This window comes from Lobosporangium transversale, assembly GCF_002105155.1.
Source record: "Lobosporangium transversale strain NRRL 3116 chromosome Unknown BCR41scaffold_16, whole genome shotgun sequence".
NCBI lineage: Eukaryota > Fungi > Mortierellomycota > Mortierellomycetes > Mortierellales > Mortierellaceae > Lobosporangium > Lobosporangium transversale.
The window spans coordinates 236,166-253,663 of NW_019028994.1; the positions used below are offsets into that span (position 1 = coordinate 236,166).

The 17,498-nt window shown below is 42.7% G+C and overlaps 5 protein-coding genes across 5 annotated transcripts; 1 reads left to right on the top strand and 4 right to left on the bottom strand.

Moving 5' to 3' along the window:
- Window positions 1-909: 909 nt before the first annotated feature.
- Window positions 910-1,973, bottom strand: BCR41DRAFT_386114 (hypothetical protein; the record flags this gene model as incomplete). The annotated part of the gene is made up of 2 exons (XM_022027758.1): window positions 1,425-1,973; window positions 910-1,321 (listed from the first exon to the last, which is right to left on the bottom strand). Exons 1-2 carry the CDS (start codon window positions 1,877-1,879, stop codon window positions 910-912), a joined length of 867 nt encoding a protein of 288 aa, XP_021881857.1. The 5' UTR covers window positions 1,880-1,973.
- Window positions 1,974-3,090: 1,117 nt separating this feature from the next.
- On the bottom strand, window positions 3,091-5,641 carry BCR41DRAFT_48900 (histidine phosphatase superfamily). Its single transcript, XM_022030869.1, has 6 exons — window positions 5,182-5,641; window positions 5,066-5,078; window positions 4,873-4,973; window positions 4,488-4,772; window positions 3,809-4,384; window positions 3,091-3,699 (listed from the first exon to the last, which is right to left on the bottom strand). Exons 1-6 carry the CDS (start codon window positions 5,608-5,610, stop codon window positions 3,262-3,264), a joined length of 1,842 nt encoding a protein of 613 aa, XP_021881858.1. The 5' UTR covers window positions 5,611-5,641; the 3' UTR covers window positions 3,091-3,261.
- A 3,957-nt stretch (window positions 5,642-9,598) lies between these two features.
- On the top strand, window positions 9,599-10,223 carry BCR41DRAFT_352556 (hypothetical protein). Its single transcript, XM_022023972.1, has one exon. It carries the CDS (start codon window positions 9,603-9,605, stop codon window positions 10,059-10,061), a length of 459 nt encoding a protein of 152 aa, XP_021881859.1. The 5' UTR covers window positions 9,599-9,602; the 3' UTR covers window positions 10,062-10,223.
- A 91-nt stretch (window positions 10,224-10,314) lies between these two features.
- BCR41DRAFT_352557 (S2 ribosomal protein) lies at window positions 10,315-11,159 on the bottom strand. The gene has a single exon (XM_022023973.1). It carries the CDS (start codon window positions 10,980-10,982, stop codon window positions 10,452-10,454), a length of 531 nt encoding a protein of 176 aa, XP_021881860.1. The 5' UTR covers window positions 10,983-11,159; the 3' UTR covers window positions 10,315-10,451.
- Window positions 11,160-12,513: 1,354 nt separating this feature from the next.
- BCR41DRAFT_321940 (hypothetical protein) lies at window positions 12,514-15,525 on the bottom strand (the record flags this gene model as incomplete). The annotated part of the gene is made up of 6 exons (XM_022021456.1): window positions 15,253-15,525; window positions 14,569-14,978; window positions 14,268-14,421; window positions 13,675-14,168; window positions 13,277-13,555; window positions 12,514-13,131 (listed from the first exon to the last, which is right to left on the bottom strand). Exons 1-6 carry the CDS (start codon window positions 15,365-15,367, stop codon window positions 12,514-12,516), a joined length of 2,070 nt encoding a protein of 689 aa, XP_021881861.1. The 5' UTR covers window positions 15,368-15,525.
- Between the last annotated feature and the right edge of the window lie 1,973 nt (window positions 15,526-17,498).

Genomic DNA, 17,498 nt, shown 5'->3' on the forward strand with positions numbered 1-17,498 from the left:
CGCCTCGGGGCTGTTGAAAAGTGTAAAATGTTTATTCCTTCATCGTTCGTCATCTGGTTGTTTTGGTTGGTTATTGACAGTTACCGAGAAATCAACCATATCTTTACAGCATGGTGACCGCAGAGCCCTACTGTTTAAGATTACAGAGGACAATCTTTTTTGCATGAACACAAGCTAACTACAATCATATATATATATATATATATCCCTTGGTCCCTCTTTAGCTCAACATTCTGTGATTTTGCTTAGTGCATTTCATGTGCTCATGCCTAGAATCTGTAAACTTACCGAAATTTAACAAATTGCTCTCCTCAACTTCATTTTGTCTGACAGCCCTGAACAGACTCTCCATTTGGGTGGTTACACTGCATTTTTGAAATGAACTTGACTAATATCTAAAAATACATCTATGATTAGCAAAGGGCCAATCAGTCCAAGGAATGTGTGATAGGATTCAAGAAAGCTGGGAAAAGACAGAAAATAGATTTCCGTTCTTCACAGTTATTCTTAAGTTCATATCTGGACAAAGATAGGTCTATTAAACATGCTTTTTCTTCTTTTTTCCAGAAACTTCCCCTTGTTCTGTTGAGCCTTTCAGCAAGATTTCTTCCACGAGAGCCTCACATGTTCTCCACCAATGCTTCATTTTTGAGCACTAAAAGCAGCGTCGCATGGTTATCCGAAAGTCCATTCTCATTTCTGTGCTACAACGCTGGACAAGAAGAGCGCAACAGGGACTCTAATGTTCTCATTCGTCTCACAAGGCTAACAAGGATTACTTTAAGTTTTTTTTTTTTTTTTTTTTTTTTTTTCATTTATTACGAGATTTTATATTCTATTAAATGGATTATGTGTTGTACAATTATGAATGAAATGATCCGCATTGAAACAGAAAAAAAGGAGAGAAGCTTAGAATCCAAGAGTGTCGTTCACAAGAACAACCTGAATACGATTGGGGTTAAAGGGGTTAGCCTTGCGGATTACTTCATAGTTGACAATGGCAGAAGCAGGAACACCGTAAGCATCCCGGGCACGTGCACTCTCCGCAGCAAGCGCAAATTCATTAGTACGCTTCCAAGCCTCATCCTCATCTTTGACAATCTTGTTGGTTCCAACAACAACAATCACGTTGGCGGCTCCAAAGGCAACGCCACCGACTTTGGAGCCAGAAAGGTCAGCATGAGCCAATTTGCCATCCTCAGTAACGGCGCTCATTGAAGTCAAATAGTAATCGACAGTTGTACCGATGGTACGGCGAAGCTCAGCCTGCTTGGCCATGTCTTTCTCGGCAAGAATCTGGGCATGAACATTGCTCCATCCACTGTAGTATTAAATAACATATTAGAAAATGTATTAGCATGACATACGTCGACGTTAAAGGATGACCAAGGATTTGAATTTGCAACTACAAAACAAAAGCTTACGTTTCGCCTTTAAGGTAGGTAATGAATCCAATCTCCTCAAGAGTAGTTGAATGAGCATTGTTGACGCTGGCCCCAGCGGGGATCAGGCCTTTGAGAGTCTCGAATGCTTCTCCACAGCTGTTGACGAGGTGGACTTTGAAGCCATTAGCCTCAAGGGCAGCTTTAGCAGCATCCACGCACTCAGCGTTAGCAGGTTTAGTGTAGTGATGATCAGCGAGAGCAGCTAACTGAGCGTCAGACTTTACAAGCGCTGCAAAAGTGTGGTTGACATGAGTGTTCTCAGGATGAGATAGAGCGCGCGGGGTCTGAGCAGTAGTAGAAGCAACGACGGTAGCAATTGGGGCAGTGACGGCAGTCGTGACAGCAGCTGAAGTTGGAGCGATAGCTTTCTTTGTAGAACTCTTTTTTGTGTCTGGCTTGAAAGCGTTCTTGATCTTTTTGATAAGGGAAGGCATGATAGAGATTGTACGAGTTGTGCTAATGAAAGGATAGTAATAGGCTATAGTAACAATGACAGTTGATGTTGCAGTCGAGTAGATTGAATGAAATGTATCCGAAGTTGGTAATTTTCGTTTGGCTGTTGAGGGATCGCGGCAACTTTTATAGTTTTTGCTTTTTGCATTGACTTAAAGTTCGCATGGATTTCTCATCTTCGATTTGAAATCAATAATACAACTGGATGTGGCTTGAAACCCTGATTTTCAATCCTACAAGCTGAGACTGAATAGCTTATGCTTAATTGTCAAACTGTTGCTGGACTATTTATATAATATCGTTGGATTATTTTATTTCAATTCATTCGGACCTGACTTACTTAATTTACAGCCTGATCGGCCCCGATCTACAACATTACACCTTAATTTAAGTTGAAAAGTGGCTTAATTCGCTTGTATTCTATTTATTAATCCAGTAGATGAACCATATCAAACGCATGCAACCTCACAGGCAACCTACCTGAGACGTGGACACTTTATTGGATCAAAGCATTAGACATGTACCCAGCACTGTCCTATATTGATTCAAAATGGACTTCGAAGGTAGATATTGGTGGTCTCTATGCTTTGAAAATCAAAGAGCATCTGCAAAATATGCTGGTTCGAGAAAGTTATATTTGGGTGGTCATCATTAATAATCACCAACAAGGTTCCAAGAGTTTATTCTGAAGACTTTTAATCCAAACCCTCAGCTGTGCCAAACAGTCAAACAGCCACTGAAACGTTGAAAACATATAAAAACAATAACTTGCTAACTACTATCCAAGAATAATGAATATTGCTTCGTCCCAAAGAGAACCCCAAGTGAATTGGACTCAATTGGAGAAAACAAGGGTATGTGATGTTGCATTGCCATATTACACATCGATGCTTGTACAGTGTTGGTGCTATTTCGGAATGGATTTATTTTTTTTTTATTTTTATTTTTTACTGAAGGAAGATAAAGACATTACGACATTACATTGCGCAAATACTCCTCGTCAAGGATAGCCTTGCTTCTTTGCGACTTATGGCCCTCACTTCTGCTCTACTGAGACCAGACTCCTTCACATCATTTACTTCTCTCTCACTGTCGTTCCCATTCCACTCAAGGAATTCATCAAAATTTTTGATCCAGGTCACAAACAGCCACGATGATTTGTAAGCACAGGCATCATTAGCATGCTTATACAACCTTGTTTACTTTATTTGAATTATTATTCACACTACCATGAATGGTACACCTCCCAATACCTTCTCGCGTAGAACTCGAAGTCGCGTACTGTACATGTACAGGGGTCTTCGCTAAATATGGTAAATATATTTGCAGAATGGTGTAATTTGGATAATCAAAAGACACTATTTTATTCAGTTACAGGTTCCACTGATGGGCAAAACGGAACATCCAAAGTATCCTTGCTCAAGATATCTGAAGAGTTTAGACTAGTGCAGCAGCCCTCAAAATCACATCCCGAGCCGGCCTGCTGAAGGATTTTCTTGAATGTCGACCACTCGCAAAAGTATCCTGATCCACAACCAGGAATGATCATAGGCTCTTCATTTACAAGTAATCGAATCAAACCTCTCGGAGTCTCTGCCTCTGTCATGAAATGAGCCTGAACTGAGTCTTTGTCATAAACAAGGCGTCGCTTTCTGCGCACCTCTCCGTCATTAGGTCGAAACACCTCAAACGCCATGTTGGAAGCAAACTGCGAGAGCTTACTTGACCTGAATTCCCTCTTTGCATATTCTTCTGGGGTCATGTCTCCTCGCAAAGGGATCTTCTTTTGATCGTACAAGCCCTAGTGCCAAAAGTAAGCGTTAGCATCTTGACTTGAAATGAATTGTAGTAAAAGGAATAAAAAGAAGCGCCATTAGTAGACTCAGCCAATAAAAAGAAAAGCAACATACCAGGAAGCTAGAAAAGAAAAAAATGGTTTCCGAATGACCAAACTTGAAGACCCCTCGAAATAGACCCAACCTTTCATCATCATTATCGCCCCCTTGCTTGCCACTGTAAGGATGGCCCGCTTCCTGACCTAGAGCTGCCTCAATCGAATTGAAAAGTGTCGTCCCGAGGATGCAGCCTAGATGTCTATTGAACGGTATGCCTGGACCAAAGGTATAGTAATCTTCTAAATCTTTGACAATCTCCATATTCAGGAAGCTTAATTTGGGACCATAGGCTTTGCTAGCTGATGACTCAACATTGACAGCCTTCCTCAAGAGTTGACACCAGGTTTGGTCGTTGTTATAAGACGCTACTTCGAACGCGCACATGTCATAGATTGTCATCACATCTTTTGTCGTGACGTTACTTTGCTTAGACCCGTTCCGTGAAGTTAATAATGTCGACATCTGTTCTGCAAGTTTTGGTAAAAATTTTGCTTGAAAGGTCTGTACCTCGCGCAAGACACTTGGCCCATATCTGACACTCTTGAGCCATCTAGGGCATGCATACTTGACAGCAAGCTCCCTATCGAGGCCCTAAAGACGACAAGCATATTCGATAGTTATACAACTTATTCATTATATGTATATCGGTCACTGGACAAGGATGCAAGACTGAGGATTCGGTGTCTGGACCTACGATTGGAGTGGTAAACATGTCGATAGGTTGAGTCGGAGGGTAGTCCTCCACTCCTGGGTCGTTCACCAGACGTCCCTCAAGAAGGCCGACAGAAAAGGCATATGCTGATTGGCTGCATCGCGACTTGGCGGAACTCTGGAATTGAAATGTTTTGGCATCGTAGGGATATCGGTCAAGGAATTCCTTGTACCTGACTGCGAAACGCCGCCCGATCCGATACAAGTCTGAATCACCTTTTGGCGATAAAAGGTTCCCTTTGGCGACAGGATACAGTGTCTCGCTTGGCTTCGATAGTTATACCGCGAATAAGAATAAATTAGGTACTTTCATAAAATAACCAAGGAGGTTTGTACAGGCTTTAGTTAGAAGCAGTCATGCTACTTACCCAGTTCCGTAGCCACTCAAAGCCAGGAACATCAAGCAATCTTAGTCTTTCGGTCATTTTTTGGAATGAAATTGCATTGGATGAGCTTGGGTACCTCGTTCCTAGCGATCAAAGTGATTGTTAAGATGTACACATGATCTTTTTTAAAATATTTCGACTGAATTGGAAAGATGCCTCGCCTCATGAACCGTACCATGTCGACATATCTAGATAAAGGTGACACGGTGGAAACTGTCAATCATTGATCTCAGGGTTAAAGTTGAAAGGGCAATCTATTGTATGAGCAAAAGAAAAAATGAGTAGCCATACCAAATGTAACTGGGTGAGTTCATAACCTTCAGGAGTATCATTCAACGGTCCTATTGGTCGATCTTCATGTGGGTATGGCGATTTTGTGCCCAAATGTCGGCGAAGCCAATTTAAGGAAAGTGATGAATCATCTCCGTAGTTGATATGAGGATGACCGTCTACACTTTTCTGCATCACCGTCTCAAACTCTGTGGACTTCGGACCTGTTAGAGGAATGGTCCAGCGGTTTGTAGATTTGGACGCCGAGAATGTAGACATATTGCTGGGATCTTCAAGATGATGGAGCTCTCCTATCCTTTTAGAAGATCTCCATTCATGTGATCGTGAAGCCAAACTTGACACCGACAAAAGCTCAAAGACAAAAAATGAGGACAGAGTAAGGAGAGTAAAGCATGTGCATAGAGGCCGCAGGAAACTTTGTGCCACCATTTTCGTTCGGGACTATGGCTAGCAAGATGTGCGCAAAAAAAAAAAAAAAAAAAAAAAAGAGAAAAAAGAATCAGGAATAAAAGAAGGAAGAAAGGAAGGAAGGAAGGAGAGAATGAGGGAATGAGGGAATAAGGGAATGGAGAATGAAGGAATGAAAAAAAAAAAAAAAAAAAAAAAAAAAATTAACAAGTGAGCGAAATATTAAACGGACAAAGGTCAGGGTTTGCAAGCATAAACCGTTGCGGTATTGCGGCTGCTTTTGCATGAACAAACTGTCTTTGTGTTTAGACCACCTTTTGTCTGTCAAAGACATGTTCCCTGATACTGCTCTGCCAGACGAGGAATATCAGGGGATGTTGCCTAATAAGCAACACACCAATGGAAATTAAGGACATCCCAATGCTCAATGCGAAACAAAGTATGATTGACAACGTGGATAGATAGCATCCCTTTTGTATTTGTTTAGAGAAGCAGGAAAAAGTTTGCAAATCAGACAATATAATCAGAATGAAATGAAGCTTTTCTATCTAGTTTAAACGCGCTCTCGATCAAAGCTCCAGTATACCCTCAGGAATAGCAAGAGGACTTTTACATCAAGTCGGACACGCGATTTACGACAAAAAAATATCTAAACAAATCACCCAAGAATATAGTCGTATTTTGTTCCGAGCACCCAGCCGCATGGAAGGTTATTAAACACAATCATCTCGTAAATGTAGCTCATAATGTCTATACCTCAGATGGCTCTCATCCTGGCGGTTATTCCACATCAGGTATAAAACTATCCAACAGAGGAGTTGAAGGCGCAAATGGCGTACCATAAACTGCTGGCTTTTCAGTTGAAGAGATGTCAACTCAATTCAGAGACATATAAGGAGTCTGGGGCAACGTATGGCCGAAAATGTCAAAGCCAAGCTGAATTATGTTTTCCTCAGGAATGGTGCTCTCCTGCAAGTTTCGTGATTGTTTTCGCTCCATCATATCTATCATTGAGGAGACAATCGAAACGAATGATAGCCTAACTGAAATAGCTCCATTACTAAACGAATGTGTCGATTACATTTCTAAGGATACGGACCCATCAAATGGAAGCATAGATTGAACTTCCTGTCGCTATTGGAGGCGTAAACAAAGCTATTCAAGGAATGAAAATGACGTTACTTATGGCTTCATCAGGGACGGGTCGTTGTTGTGCCTAGTTGTTTGGGTGAGGGCTGACTCTTGCGATAGGGACACAGCTGGTCATCGTTATTATTGTAGTTCATTAACTCCATATTATATCCTTGAATGCCACTGTAACATTAGTTCTGAAGTGAAGTTTTTGGTGAATATAAAAGGAAATTAAGATATGATGGAGATGCAGCAAGTGAACTGCAAGGAGAGAGGGCAAAAATCCGTGCCTATTGTTTTGAAAACATCGAAGGGATGCCTCAGATTAGATGAACCAAGAGAAAACCACTGGCGTTCACAAGGAGTAGAACATGCAAAAAGGTCGTCTGAGAAGTGCCGATGATTGTTAGAAGAAAAAAAAAAAAACAATTTTCTTTCTAGTGGGGTATGCTTCTTTCAGCTTTTCTCTCTTTCCTTAACATTTCACTCTTCTTTACTCTCTTTCACCTGCATCAAACTCTTTTCAGTATTCTGCTTTAAAAAATTCGTCCACCATTCAACCATTCAAAAGTAAACACCGTCAGATCAGCAGTAAGTCCTTGTTTAAATACACATCCTCGTAAGTTCTCCTTGACAGCAGAAGTAGCCAACGAGTATAAGGTATTTTTTATTTTCCTCTCACTCATCAACATGTAATTCCTTGCGACTCTTAGTTACACATCAGTTAGACATTTAATCAAAAGTAGCACAACCAAGAGACCTACATTAGTAGTTTCATCCCCGTAAGTAGACGTAGCGACATAAAGTATCAAGAAGTCGTATTGAAGAATGTAGCGAAAATATGAGCATACAGCTAAGACTCACCTACAGATAGTTGCAGCCACTGGGATCCAAGGAATAGGAAGGCGCTGCTGATACATACAACATCGACAGGATTCAGTTGGACGTCCTTTCCATCTATTTCGTACATCACTGCGACGATGGAGCCGCTCCAATTCGCAACATTTCGGCTGGAGAACGCCCAGGTTCCGCATCCTTCTCTGCAGAACATGCGGAATGGTCTTGCAGGGACTCTATCGAGGCTCCTTGACCGGAAGGTGCGCCGCTTCTTCAATCGAGCCGCCACATCGCATTTCGATGGTCCTGCTGCTGTCCGAAAGACTAGGGCCCATAATACAAGAACCACGGCATCCACGCGTAACCAAAATGAAGCATTAGAGGCTATAAATCAGATCGCAAGTCACGTAGCTATTTATTATGCTATGCGTGTCCCCAGAGCTCTTGTCAAAAACATCATTAGATACAACAAGCCAGCTATCGCAAAGTGGCGGTCAACAGTGTTTTTGGGTACAACCCTCAAGGCCCTATTTGCCACAGGTCTAAGGGATATGGGCTGGAATGTATGCGAATGCCAAGGCGAAACAGATCTATGTAGCTCCCACCAGTTAAGGGTCACCGCTGCCACGGCTGACTCTGACTTTCTTTCCCACTCTAGCGACATCACCCTTCGACCTGACCTCGATGACAGGCTGTCCTTCCGTGAATATAAGTTCACGTCGATTTTAACTAAGCTCAACTTCTCTGGACCCATGTGTAGAGTGTTTGTCGCCGTGTCCAATGCTGACAACATGAGCTACGTAAGGGGCTGCGAGTTTGCATCGAGCATGAATGTCTTCAAGAATTTAGACCAAACCTCCCATATCACCCAGCAATATTTCTTAACAAAATACAACAATCAGATTAAGGACGATGGGCGCTTCCCTGCAAGTATGATGCGGCTGCGTCCGAGCCACCTTAAATACTCGATGGATTTATTCTTCCGTCATATGAAGCAGCAACAACGACAATCGCAATCGCAATCGCAAAATGGGGACTCTATTCAAGCCATTGTCGATGGGGTCTTCAAGAGCTTAGTACATACAATAAACCCCTTTTTTTGGCAGAATAGGAATGTCAGGTGCCAGATAGCATCCCCTACCAACCTCTCTGCACCGTTACCTGCATCATCTCCACTATTTATCACCTTATCTGGCTTTGCGGGCAAAGCATATTCACCCAAGCAAATGGCGTCGAACTACAGCTACAAAATCACCGCTTATAACAAACCCTTTAGCCTTGAACATGAAGCTGCTGTAAATGAGGCAGAGCAGCCAGCTAAACTCCTCAGCAAAAAGAAAAAGACACGCAAAGTCGGAATTAGATACAACTCTTCATTTAGAGAGGCACGCGCTGGTTCTTCAAGAACCACCAGGACTAGCAGGCCAAAATTGAACAAACTTACCACTGTCCTTGACTATGCACCTGCAGTGAAGTCCGTCACCATGAACTGTGAAATACTCTCTATACGTCTGAAGCGAAGCCATGAATCAGATTTAAGCGCAATGACTCTAATGAATGCTCCATTGATCCTTCAGCAATGCAAAGACCTGCATAGTACTATATTAAAAGCGACTCAAGAATTGATCCGTATCGCAACAGAGACGGCACGATGTGTTCAAACTATTTGCCTGTACATCGCCCAATTTTTCAGAACTTTTCCAGATATGACTCCCGCGCACATCAGAAGAAGAGGACCATTTATATCAATTCATTATAACACCCTCTTCAAGATTCCACCACAAAACACATACTCATGGCATGGTAATCTCCAGCAAGCACAGGATACGAATGCACAACAAGGAAGGCCTCGACAAAGTACACTGGCAGTTATCTTCTTTAGATGGACTGTCCAACACGACAAAACTACATTGACTCGAAAACCATCTAAAGCAGTCCTACGGTTGAAAAATACACTCAGAACATCTCTAGCTCATTTTTTCGAGCAAGCCGGGATCCGACTTGAGGATCAAATCCAGATGTACTACCTGAATGCCGCAGACTTAATGCAACAACTATGTCGATACAATCGAGCTTGGTATGTTGATCAAGAAAGATGCGCAGTTAATATAATCGATACCAAGAAGAGCACCTTGAACATCCACGACCAAGTGTCTTTGTTTTGGATCCTAAGCTCAAACACCTTACAAGTGCGCTTTATACCAGGATCATCCTTTACTGATTCTTTCTTTATCATCAAACTTCAACCCATCGATGTTTTGTACACGCGACAAGGCATCACTGATATTTTGAAGCCCTTCAAGAGTTATTTTGGTGAAACTGCCACGGACACCAGGAATTATATAAGTGACCATTCTGAAGAGTTGATGTATCACTTATACTTCAACGATCAGCTCATGTATGATAAGCACACGTCGGCAATGACAAATGAACTAAGACTGCCTGCACTAAATGGATACTCATTCTTGCAGCTCGACCAAGGACTTAAAAACCAATGCAAGTGATTTGTCGAGAATTTGGAGTCGGATCCAAGGGATAATGATTTCATGAAGGCACTGAAGATTCCCTAAGAGAACAAGCCCAACCCCCCGACGATTACAAACAGATTCTTGACAATGGTGACACTACCAACTGGTAGTCATATTTTTAGCTGTAATAAACAAAACCATGGCATGGTGTATGCATTTGAATAATTACAATGCTACAATATTACAACCACCTTTTCTTTCATCAATCCGTAACAGAAAAACCACTTGGTCCCACTTAAAAATATCAGATTTATTTCAGCGATAGGAAAAAAAATAGTATAAAAAAGAAAAAGTATATGCCAGTGCAATTGACGATTTTTTCTTCAATTCAAAAATAGTGAGAAAGGGATGATCGACAAGGCACGTTTAGGCGCGACGCTTCTCCTGAGGCTTGGCAAGGAAGTCAGTGTACTGCTGGTAGGGAGACATGGTGAACTTGGTCTCGGTCCAAAGATCGGGGGTCAAGTAGCTGTAGGTGTTACCAATAGCGGCAAACGTAGCCTTGACAAAGTTGCCCAAGGTGCGGGTGGAGCCGAAAGCCTGGGTGTAGCAGTCGGTGACACCAGCGAGCTGGAGAAGCTTCTTGGGGACGGGGGCGGCGACAATACCGGTACCACGGGGAGCAGGAACCAAGCGGGTGACGGCAGAACCGCACTTGCCAGTAACCTTGCAGGGAACAGTGTGAGGCTCGTTCAAGATCGAACCCCAGTAACCGCGACGGACAGGGATCACCGAGAGCTTGGCCAAGATGATGGCGCCACGAATGGCAGTGGCAACTTCCTTCGAGCACTTGACTCCCAAACCGACGTGGCCGTTAGAGTCTCCAATGACAACGAAGGCCTTGAAGCGGGTACGCTGACCGGCACGGGTCTGCTTCTGGACAGGCATAATCTTCATGACCTCATCCTTGAGCGAGGGCAAGAAGTAGTCGACAATCTGGTACTCCTTGATGGGGAGCGAGAACAAGTAGATCTGTTCGATCGACTGGATCTTGCGGTCCTTGACAAGACGTCCAAGCTTGGTGACGGGGGTCCAGGTCTCCTTCTCATCCTTGCCTCCACGTCCACGTCCACGGCCACGACCGCGGTCACCACCACGTCCACGACCACGTCCAAAACCACCACGTCCTGGAGAGAAAGCAAGAGAAAGTAACATGGAATAGATAGCGATTTAGTATTTAATATTAACAAAAAAAAAAAAAAAAAATAAAAATAAAAAGGCAAAGTGATCGCTTGAAGTCAAGACAAAAGCCAATTGCTTCCGGTTTGTTTCCTCCGTTGTCAGTAAAAGCGATTCATCATTATGCTTCTAATTGGTCGTAGATGTTCCAGTAAGATTGCACGATGCAGATTGTATTCATTGCACTGAATATTTTTCTAGTGATAGGATCGTATTAATTCTTCCGTGGACCTTCCATATCCAGTGTCTTTGAGTCGTTTATTTGGTCAGGAGTTCAAACAGGTCACAAGGCCTATCTTTCTCATCAAGGTCATATGAAAATGAATCATGATGTACTTTATCGCAAGCGTCATATTCGATGAACCATCAGTAAATCCTGACAGCCGCCACTTTTCTTCGTTGTCGTCTAAACAATGCTCAATCATGAAATCCACACCAATGGTGATGACGATTTTATCTGATGTCATGTATGGATTTATCTGTATAATCTGGGTTTCAGTGACTCAGAGTTACTGAATGATGAGCCCCTCTTCCCGAACATATTAAAACATTTTGCTGTTTTCAAATATACGCACCACGTTGAGTATCGGCCGTTGCTGCGTCAGCCATTTTCTAAAAAGTCAGTTAGAAGGCGATGAAAGATGATGTTAGAGTCGACTGCTAGCCTGTTTCTGATTATAGTAAAGTTGTCCAATCCTGCTCATCTGGTGCCAGAGTAGCCTCTTGATGAGGCAGTTGTCGACTAGGTCTATAGTAGTCTATGTATGACTAAAATGGAGATGTTTTCTCAATGATTGATAGCGTTGGATGTCTTAACACTGCAATTGATGGCTGGATGGGTGTGTATGTTTGCATAGGATACATCCGTTTTTGAAAGTAGAGCAGTCCAGAACCAGCAAGTGTTGCACTTCCACATACAAATTTCTGTTTGTTAATCGAAAGAGGGAGATCTTCTGGTACAAAGCATACAATAATTATAACACTAAACATTGGATATGTAGTCACATGATTCAACTAAATTTCCCAGAGTTTATTCGAATGGGATTGTCAAGCACTCGAATTAATTATGAAGAAAAAACTAGATATACAAAAGACGGAGAAAATAATGCTAGGAGGATTTAACTTGGTTTAGGAAAGTAGAAGGAAAATATGGAAGGATAGGAAGGTAGGTGGATATATTGCAGGTATTTGCTCTTCTACCCACGATCCATATTCAATCCTTTTTGCTCCTTTGAGTATCAACCCTAATTTACTCGACGGTGACGGACTTGGCCAAGTTACGGGGGAAATCAACATCAACTCCAGCAAGGCAAGCGAGGTGGTACGAGAGGAGTTGGAGAGGGATGATCGTCAACAGACCTTGGAGGCAGTCCACTGTCTGAGGAACACGGATCGTCTTAAAGTCGGCGCTGATTGCGTCGTCGCCCTTGTTGCAAATAATGATGGGCTGACCCTTTCTGGCTGCAACCTGCTCCAATGCCGAGCGGACCTTGGGGTACAAAGAGTCGCGTGTCATGATCAAGATTACTGGCATGTTCTCATCCACAAGAGCCAAGGGTCCGTGCTTGAGCTCACCAGCCAGAATACCCTCGCTGTGCATGTATGACACCTCCTTGATCTTCAATGCTCCCTCCAAGCAGGTGGCGTTCTGGAATCCACGACCCATGATCAACAAGCTCTTCTCCTTGTGCAAGACATCCTTGGCAAGGCGCTGCAACTCCTGATCAATAGCCAAAACCTCCTTGATGTGTGTTGGAAGGGCATGAAGACCGTCAATGATCTCATTGCGGCGTGCTGTCATCGATGTACGATCCTCAGACAACTGGATGGCAATCATGACCAAGGCAATGTATTGGGAGGTATAGGCCTACAAGTAATGGAAAAAGAATAGGGACCAACAAGGAAGAAAGCATTGGTGAGTAAAAAGGCTAAAAAGTGCTGCTGTTGCAGCTCAATTACAAAACTAGAAAATGGTATCGCATCCGGCGGTCCATCACATTCACAGCACATACCTTGGTGGATGCAACACCGATTTCGGGACCAGCGTTAATGTGGACACCACAGTGGGACTCACGGGAGATTGAGCTTCCGACAGTGTTGGTGACACCAACGCAGAGAGCTCCGCGCTCCAAGCAGTATCTCATGGCCAAAATGGTGTCAGCAGTCTCACCAGACTGAGAGATGAAAACGCAAACATCGTCACGGAAGATGGGAGTCTTGCGATCCAAAAAGTCGCTTGCCAACTCGGTCGAAACGGGGATCTCGGTCAGTTCCTCAAAGATGGCGCGGGTCTAGAGAAAGAGTCATAGAACACAAAGCAGCTCATTGTCAATACAAAAGATAGATACATGATATCAACAACCAATATCCAGACAAGCTGTCATTAAGAGCATGAGTATCAGTAACATACAGCCAAAGCACTGTGGTAGCTGGTTCCACAAGCAATGAATACAATGCGGCGGCAGCGGCGGATGGTGGGAAGATATGACTTGAGACCTCCAAGAGTGATCTTGTGGGTATCAAAGTTGACACGGCCACGCATGGTGTTGACGACAGAGTCGGGCTGTTCGTAGATCTCCTTCTGCATGAAGTGGTCGAAGGAGCCCTTCATGATCTCGGCCAATTCGATCTCCAAGGTCTGGATGGAACGGATTGAAGAGATGCCATCATCACGGCGGAGACGGTGAATGCGGAGCTCGCCCTCACGGATGTTGGCGATATCGTCGTCGAGAAGGTAGAGGACGGTCTTGGTGTGTTCGACAACAGCAGAGGGATCTGAGGCCAAGAAGTACTCAATCTGCTGAGGCATACCGTCCTCGCTCAAGAAAGCACGGGACTCGCTGCGACGAAGCTGAGGCACCTCAAGAGTGTTCAAGCTCTCTGTTTTACCCTCAACACTTGGGACTGAAAAAAGGGCTATATTTAGCATCTTTTTTTTTTTTTATTTTTTTTTTTAACCCTCTTCCGTATACGAAAGTAAAATATTGTTTCTCAATAACTTACTCTCTTCGGCAATTCCACCAAACTCTACATCGACAAAGTCGACCTTGAGCTTCTTAGGGGTCTTGACACCAATCAGAAGAGGAGATCCACGGCGAGTGGCAACAACCTCATTGGGGAAGTGTACACTCTTGAAGATCATGGCGAAAGCTCCCTCCTATAAAAATAGAGAGTGTTGACGAGATATGATTAATCAAGAATGCATTTTGTTTTCAATTGCAACATGCTGACGCGGACATTGATATCTTCATCTTAACATTAATTCTGCATCCTTTTTTTTTTTTTTTTTTTACCAACAACTTACCAACTCCTTGACAACACCCTTGACGAGATCAGTGAAGGTCAACTGCTTGTTGCCCTTCTGAGAGTCCCAGATGTACTTGGCCAACTTGGCAATGGCCTCGGTATCGGTCTCGCTCTCAAAGGTATAACCCTTCTTCTCGAGGACAAGCTTGAGCTCGCGGTAGTTGGTAATGATACCGTTGTGGACGACAGTGAATTCGTTCTTGGTATCTGAACGGTGAGGGTGGGAGTTGATAGGTGAAGGCTGACCGTGAGTGGCCCAGCGGGTATGAGCCATACCACAGTGAGAAGTGAAAGTCTTTTCCCAATTGATCGATTTCTGTTCCTCAATGAGCTTCTGGAGGGCAGCAACCTTTCCGACCTGCTTGTAGATCAAAACCTCCTTCTCACCATCGCCATCAATGGCAAGACCTAAAAGAGGATTTACAGGAGATGTGGGAGTTAGTTTTCAAAAGCCGTGCAGAAACAAATGTATAGTTCGTTCAGCACCAAGGAATCCCTCGCCTGGAACGTCTTCAAGGCCCAACTTGATTTAACAACGTCACAAACAAAAAATGGGCCTCTGACAGCAAAATGCGCCGAAAATTCTCAATAATCGGTTGTGTTCCAGAATGCCAGCGCTAAGATCCTACTTGATTTACCAGGCCTGATAGGACAAATAAGCAAAGACAAATATGAGGCTTACCAGCAGAGTCATATCCACGGTACTCGAGACGCTTGAGACCATTAGTAAGAATATCGGCAATAGTTTGACGGTCGACTTCGGTCAGATAGTTGAGATAAGCAAAAATTCCGCACATATTGTTCTCTAGAAATTTGGAGGGTTATTGAGAGAATGAAGAAATGGAATAGAATGAAATGAGGTTTTGAGAGATGGTGATTGTCTGAAGATAGGAGTTATTAGCGAGGGCAAGAGTTGGTAGAAAGGGAAAAGAACAGATGAGCAAATGGAATGAGGCCGCCTTTTATGCATTTTTTTTTGCACACGGAGCACTCTCTATTATAATCTCAACTATATTCAGTTACAAGTCCCAATTTGTATTTCATTCTTCACTCAAACCTTGTCCCTGCCTACTTTATTGTTTGTAGTTGGCATGAATCTTGCCTCACGTTTCATTATCGGGTCGTTTTTCCAACAACACTCGCCGTACTCTCTTTGCATAGAGCGTATTCCTGTATATTAAATATTGCTTTCAGCCTACGCTCTCTACCCAACGTTGTTGCTTCATCATTCACTGCCTACTCCTACTCTACAGCCATTTTATCGCTGTTGACCTTACGCACATGTAATGACCAGCAAAGCAAGTTTTCTCTACTTGTTTCATTATCCTATCCTTATTGGACGCCATTATTGAAATTGACTAATTTCCTCCAATATACATTTTCAAACAATGTATGTCAGGTTTAATATTGTGTATACTTCTCGGTAGATCTGGTCTTATACATCACAAACCCGCTACGAATGATTATGATAGACTATTGGTGTATCTCCCATGCAAGTAAAGGTGAGAAACGATAAACACTGCCAGGCAAAAAGGCGCATGTACCCAGCCCAAATTTTTCCTCAGAAACAGAACACACACAATTGAACTTCCTCCATTGTTCCTAAAATCCAAAAATAAATAAACTTTACGCAACCCGTAAAAACTGCCCACGGACAACGCAAAAAATGATGTGCTCATTTTTTCATGTTCATGTGTAAACTATTTGAAGATATTGTGTATATTTATTATTGATCAGACAATCCTCTAAAATTAAAAAGTTCAACAAGTGTCTTGAGAAGGGTGTATGCAGCACAATACACAGCGTTCATTTAACCTTGCACAGATTCATGTGTAAGTTTCCACCACTGCACTAAGTGCCGATCTGTGGGCCATTCTGTGTTGCTTCAGGTACAGGCATACTTTTGCTGTCATTGAGAAGTGATCGTACGTGCGAGTCGATTCGTGATGCTTGCTTACTGCATTTAGGATTTATAAAAATAGCAATCCTTTATTTTCTTGTTATTCTTTGTTTCTGCTCTTCTTATCTTTTTTTTTTTATGGCACCGCACCTCTTATCGTTCACGCCAACTAGATTTTATGTGTCCTATTTTCTGCCTTGCTCACCGTGATTTTCTTTGTTCCTCTTCTCATCTCATTTCCTCTTTCTGCTATCTATCCTAATGTCCTATCACTTCATTTCATTACTCTTAGTTATTCCAACAATTAAACCCCGAAAGCAACTGAAAGAATTATTCTTGGTTGCATATATATCTCGTCTTTCCTTTATCCTTCGGCGTACATCAGCCTCTGAGCATGTCGCTTGTCTAATCTGTCTTTGACATGAGAGTAAGAATGTAAAAAACACGTTTGTCGATAAGCATCATTCTAGTTAAATTAAAGCTCATGACGCGATAGGCGTGGTTTGTAATGTAAAGCACAAGCAGTGCCACCACGCCACGATCTAGTCGCATTTCGAACGAATTATCACACGACCTACACAGATATTTTTGGACGCTAAGAATAATAAATGTCTATTTTTAATCATTTATGGTCTTATGGATAAAGGCGCGCGTATGGGGCGTGCTCTGGACTGGTACTCCACGGTCAGCATTAAGAAATATATTCAGACATACAAATGAAAAACAAAAGATCCTATTATTGTTCTTATTAACAAATACTCAATGACCTTGAAAGCGCATCATCAGCCAATATTTAGAATACTAAATGTCATGTCAGAGTTAGTGAAGACAAAAAGTATTTAAAGGATTAAAAGTGCTGAACTGTACTTGTGTCTTTACACTTTAACTGTACGCACGTGTCCGATAACGAAACTATGAGTTCAGCTATCATTGACAGCTTTTATTAATATGTGAGTGCGATGCGTGTTCACGATACGGTGGGGATGTAAGCAAGGAACGGAAATTAAGACAACCCAAGGCTACCTCCC

What these genes read in the sequence shown, in the direction of transcription:
- BCR41DRAFT_48900 (XM_022030869.1), bottom strand. Translation starts at nt 5,610, where the DNA reads ATGGTGGCACAAAGTTTCCTGCGGCCTCTATGCACATGCTTTACTCTC. An exon ending in TTGAGTGGCTACGGAACTGG is followed by an intron (nt 4,773 to 4,872) that starts GTAAGTAGCATG and finishes TAACTATCGAAG; the next exon opens with CCAAGCGAGACACTGTATCC. An exon ending in ACATGTTTACCACTCCAATC is followed by an intron (nt 4,385 to 4,487) that starts GTAGGTCCAGAC and finishes TGTCGTCTTTAG; the next exon opens with GGCCTCGATAGGGAGCTTGC.
- BCR41DRAFT_352556 (XM_022023972.1), top strand. Translation starts at nt 9,603, where the DNA reads ATGCAACAACTATGTCGATACAATCGAGCTTGGTATGTTGATCAAGAA.
- BCR41DRAFT_352557 (XM_022023973.1), bottom strand. Translation starts at nt 10,982, where the DNA reads ATGAAGATTATGCCTGTCCAGAAGCAGACCCGTGCCGGTCAGCGTACC.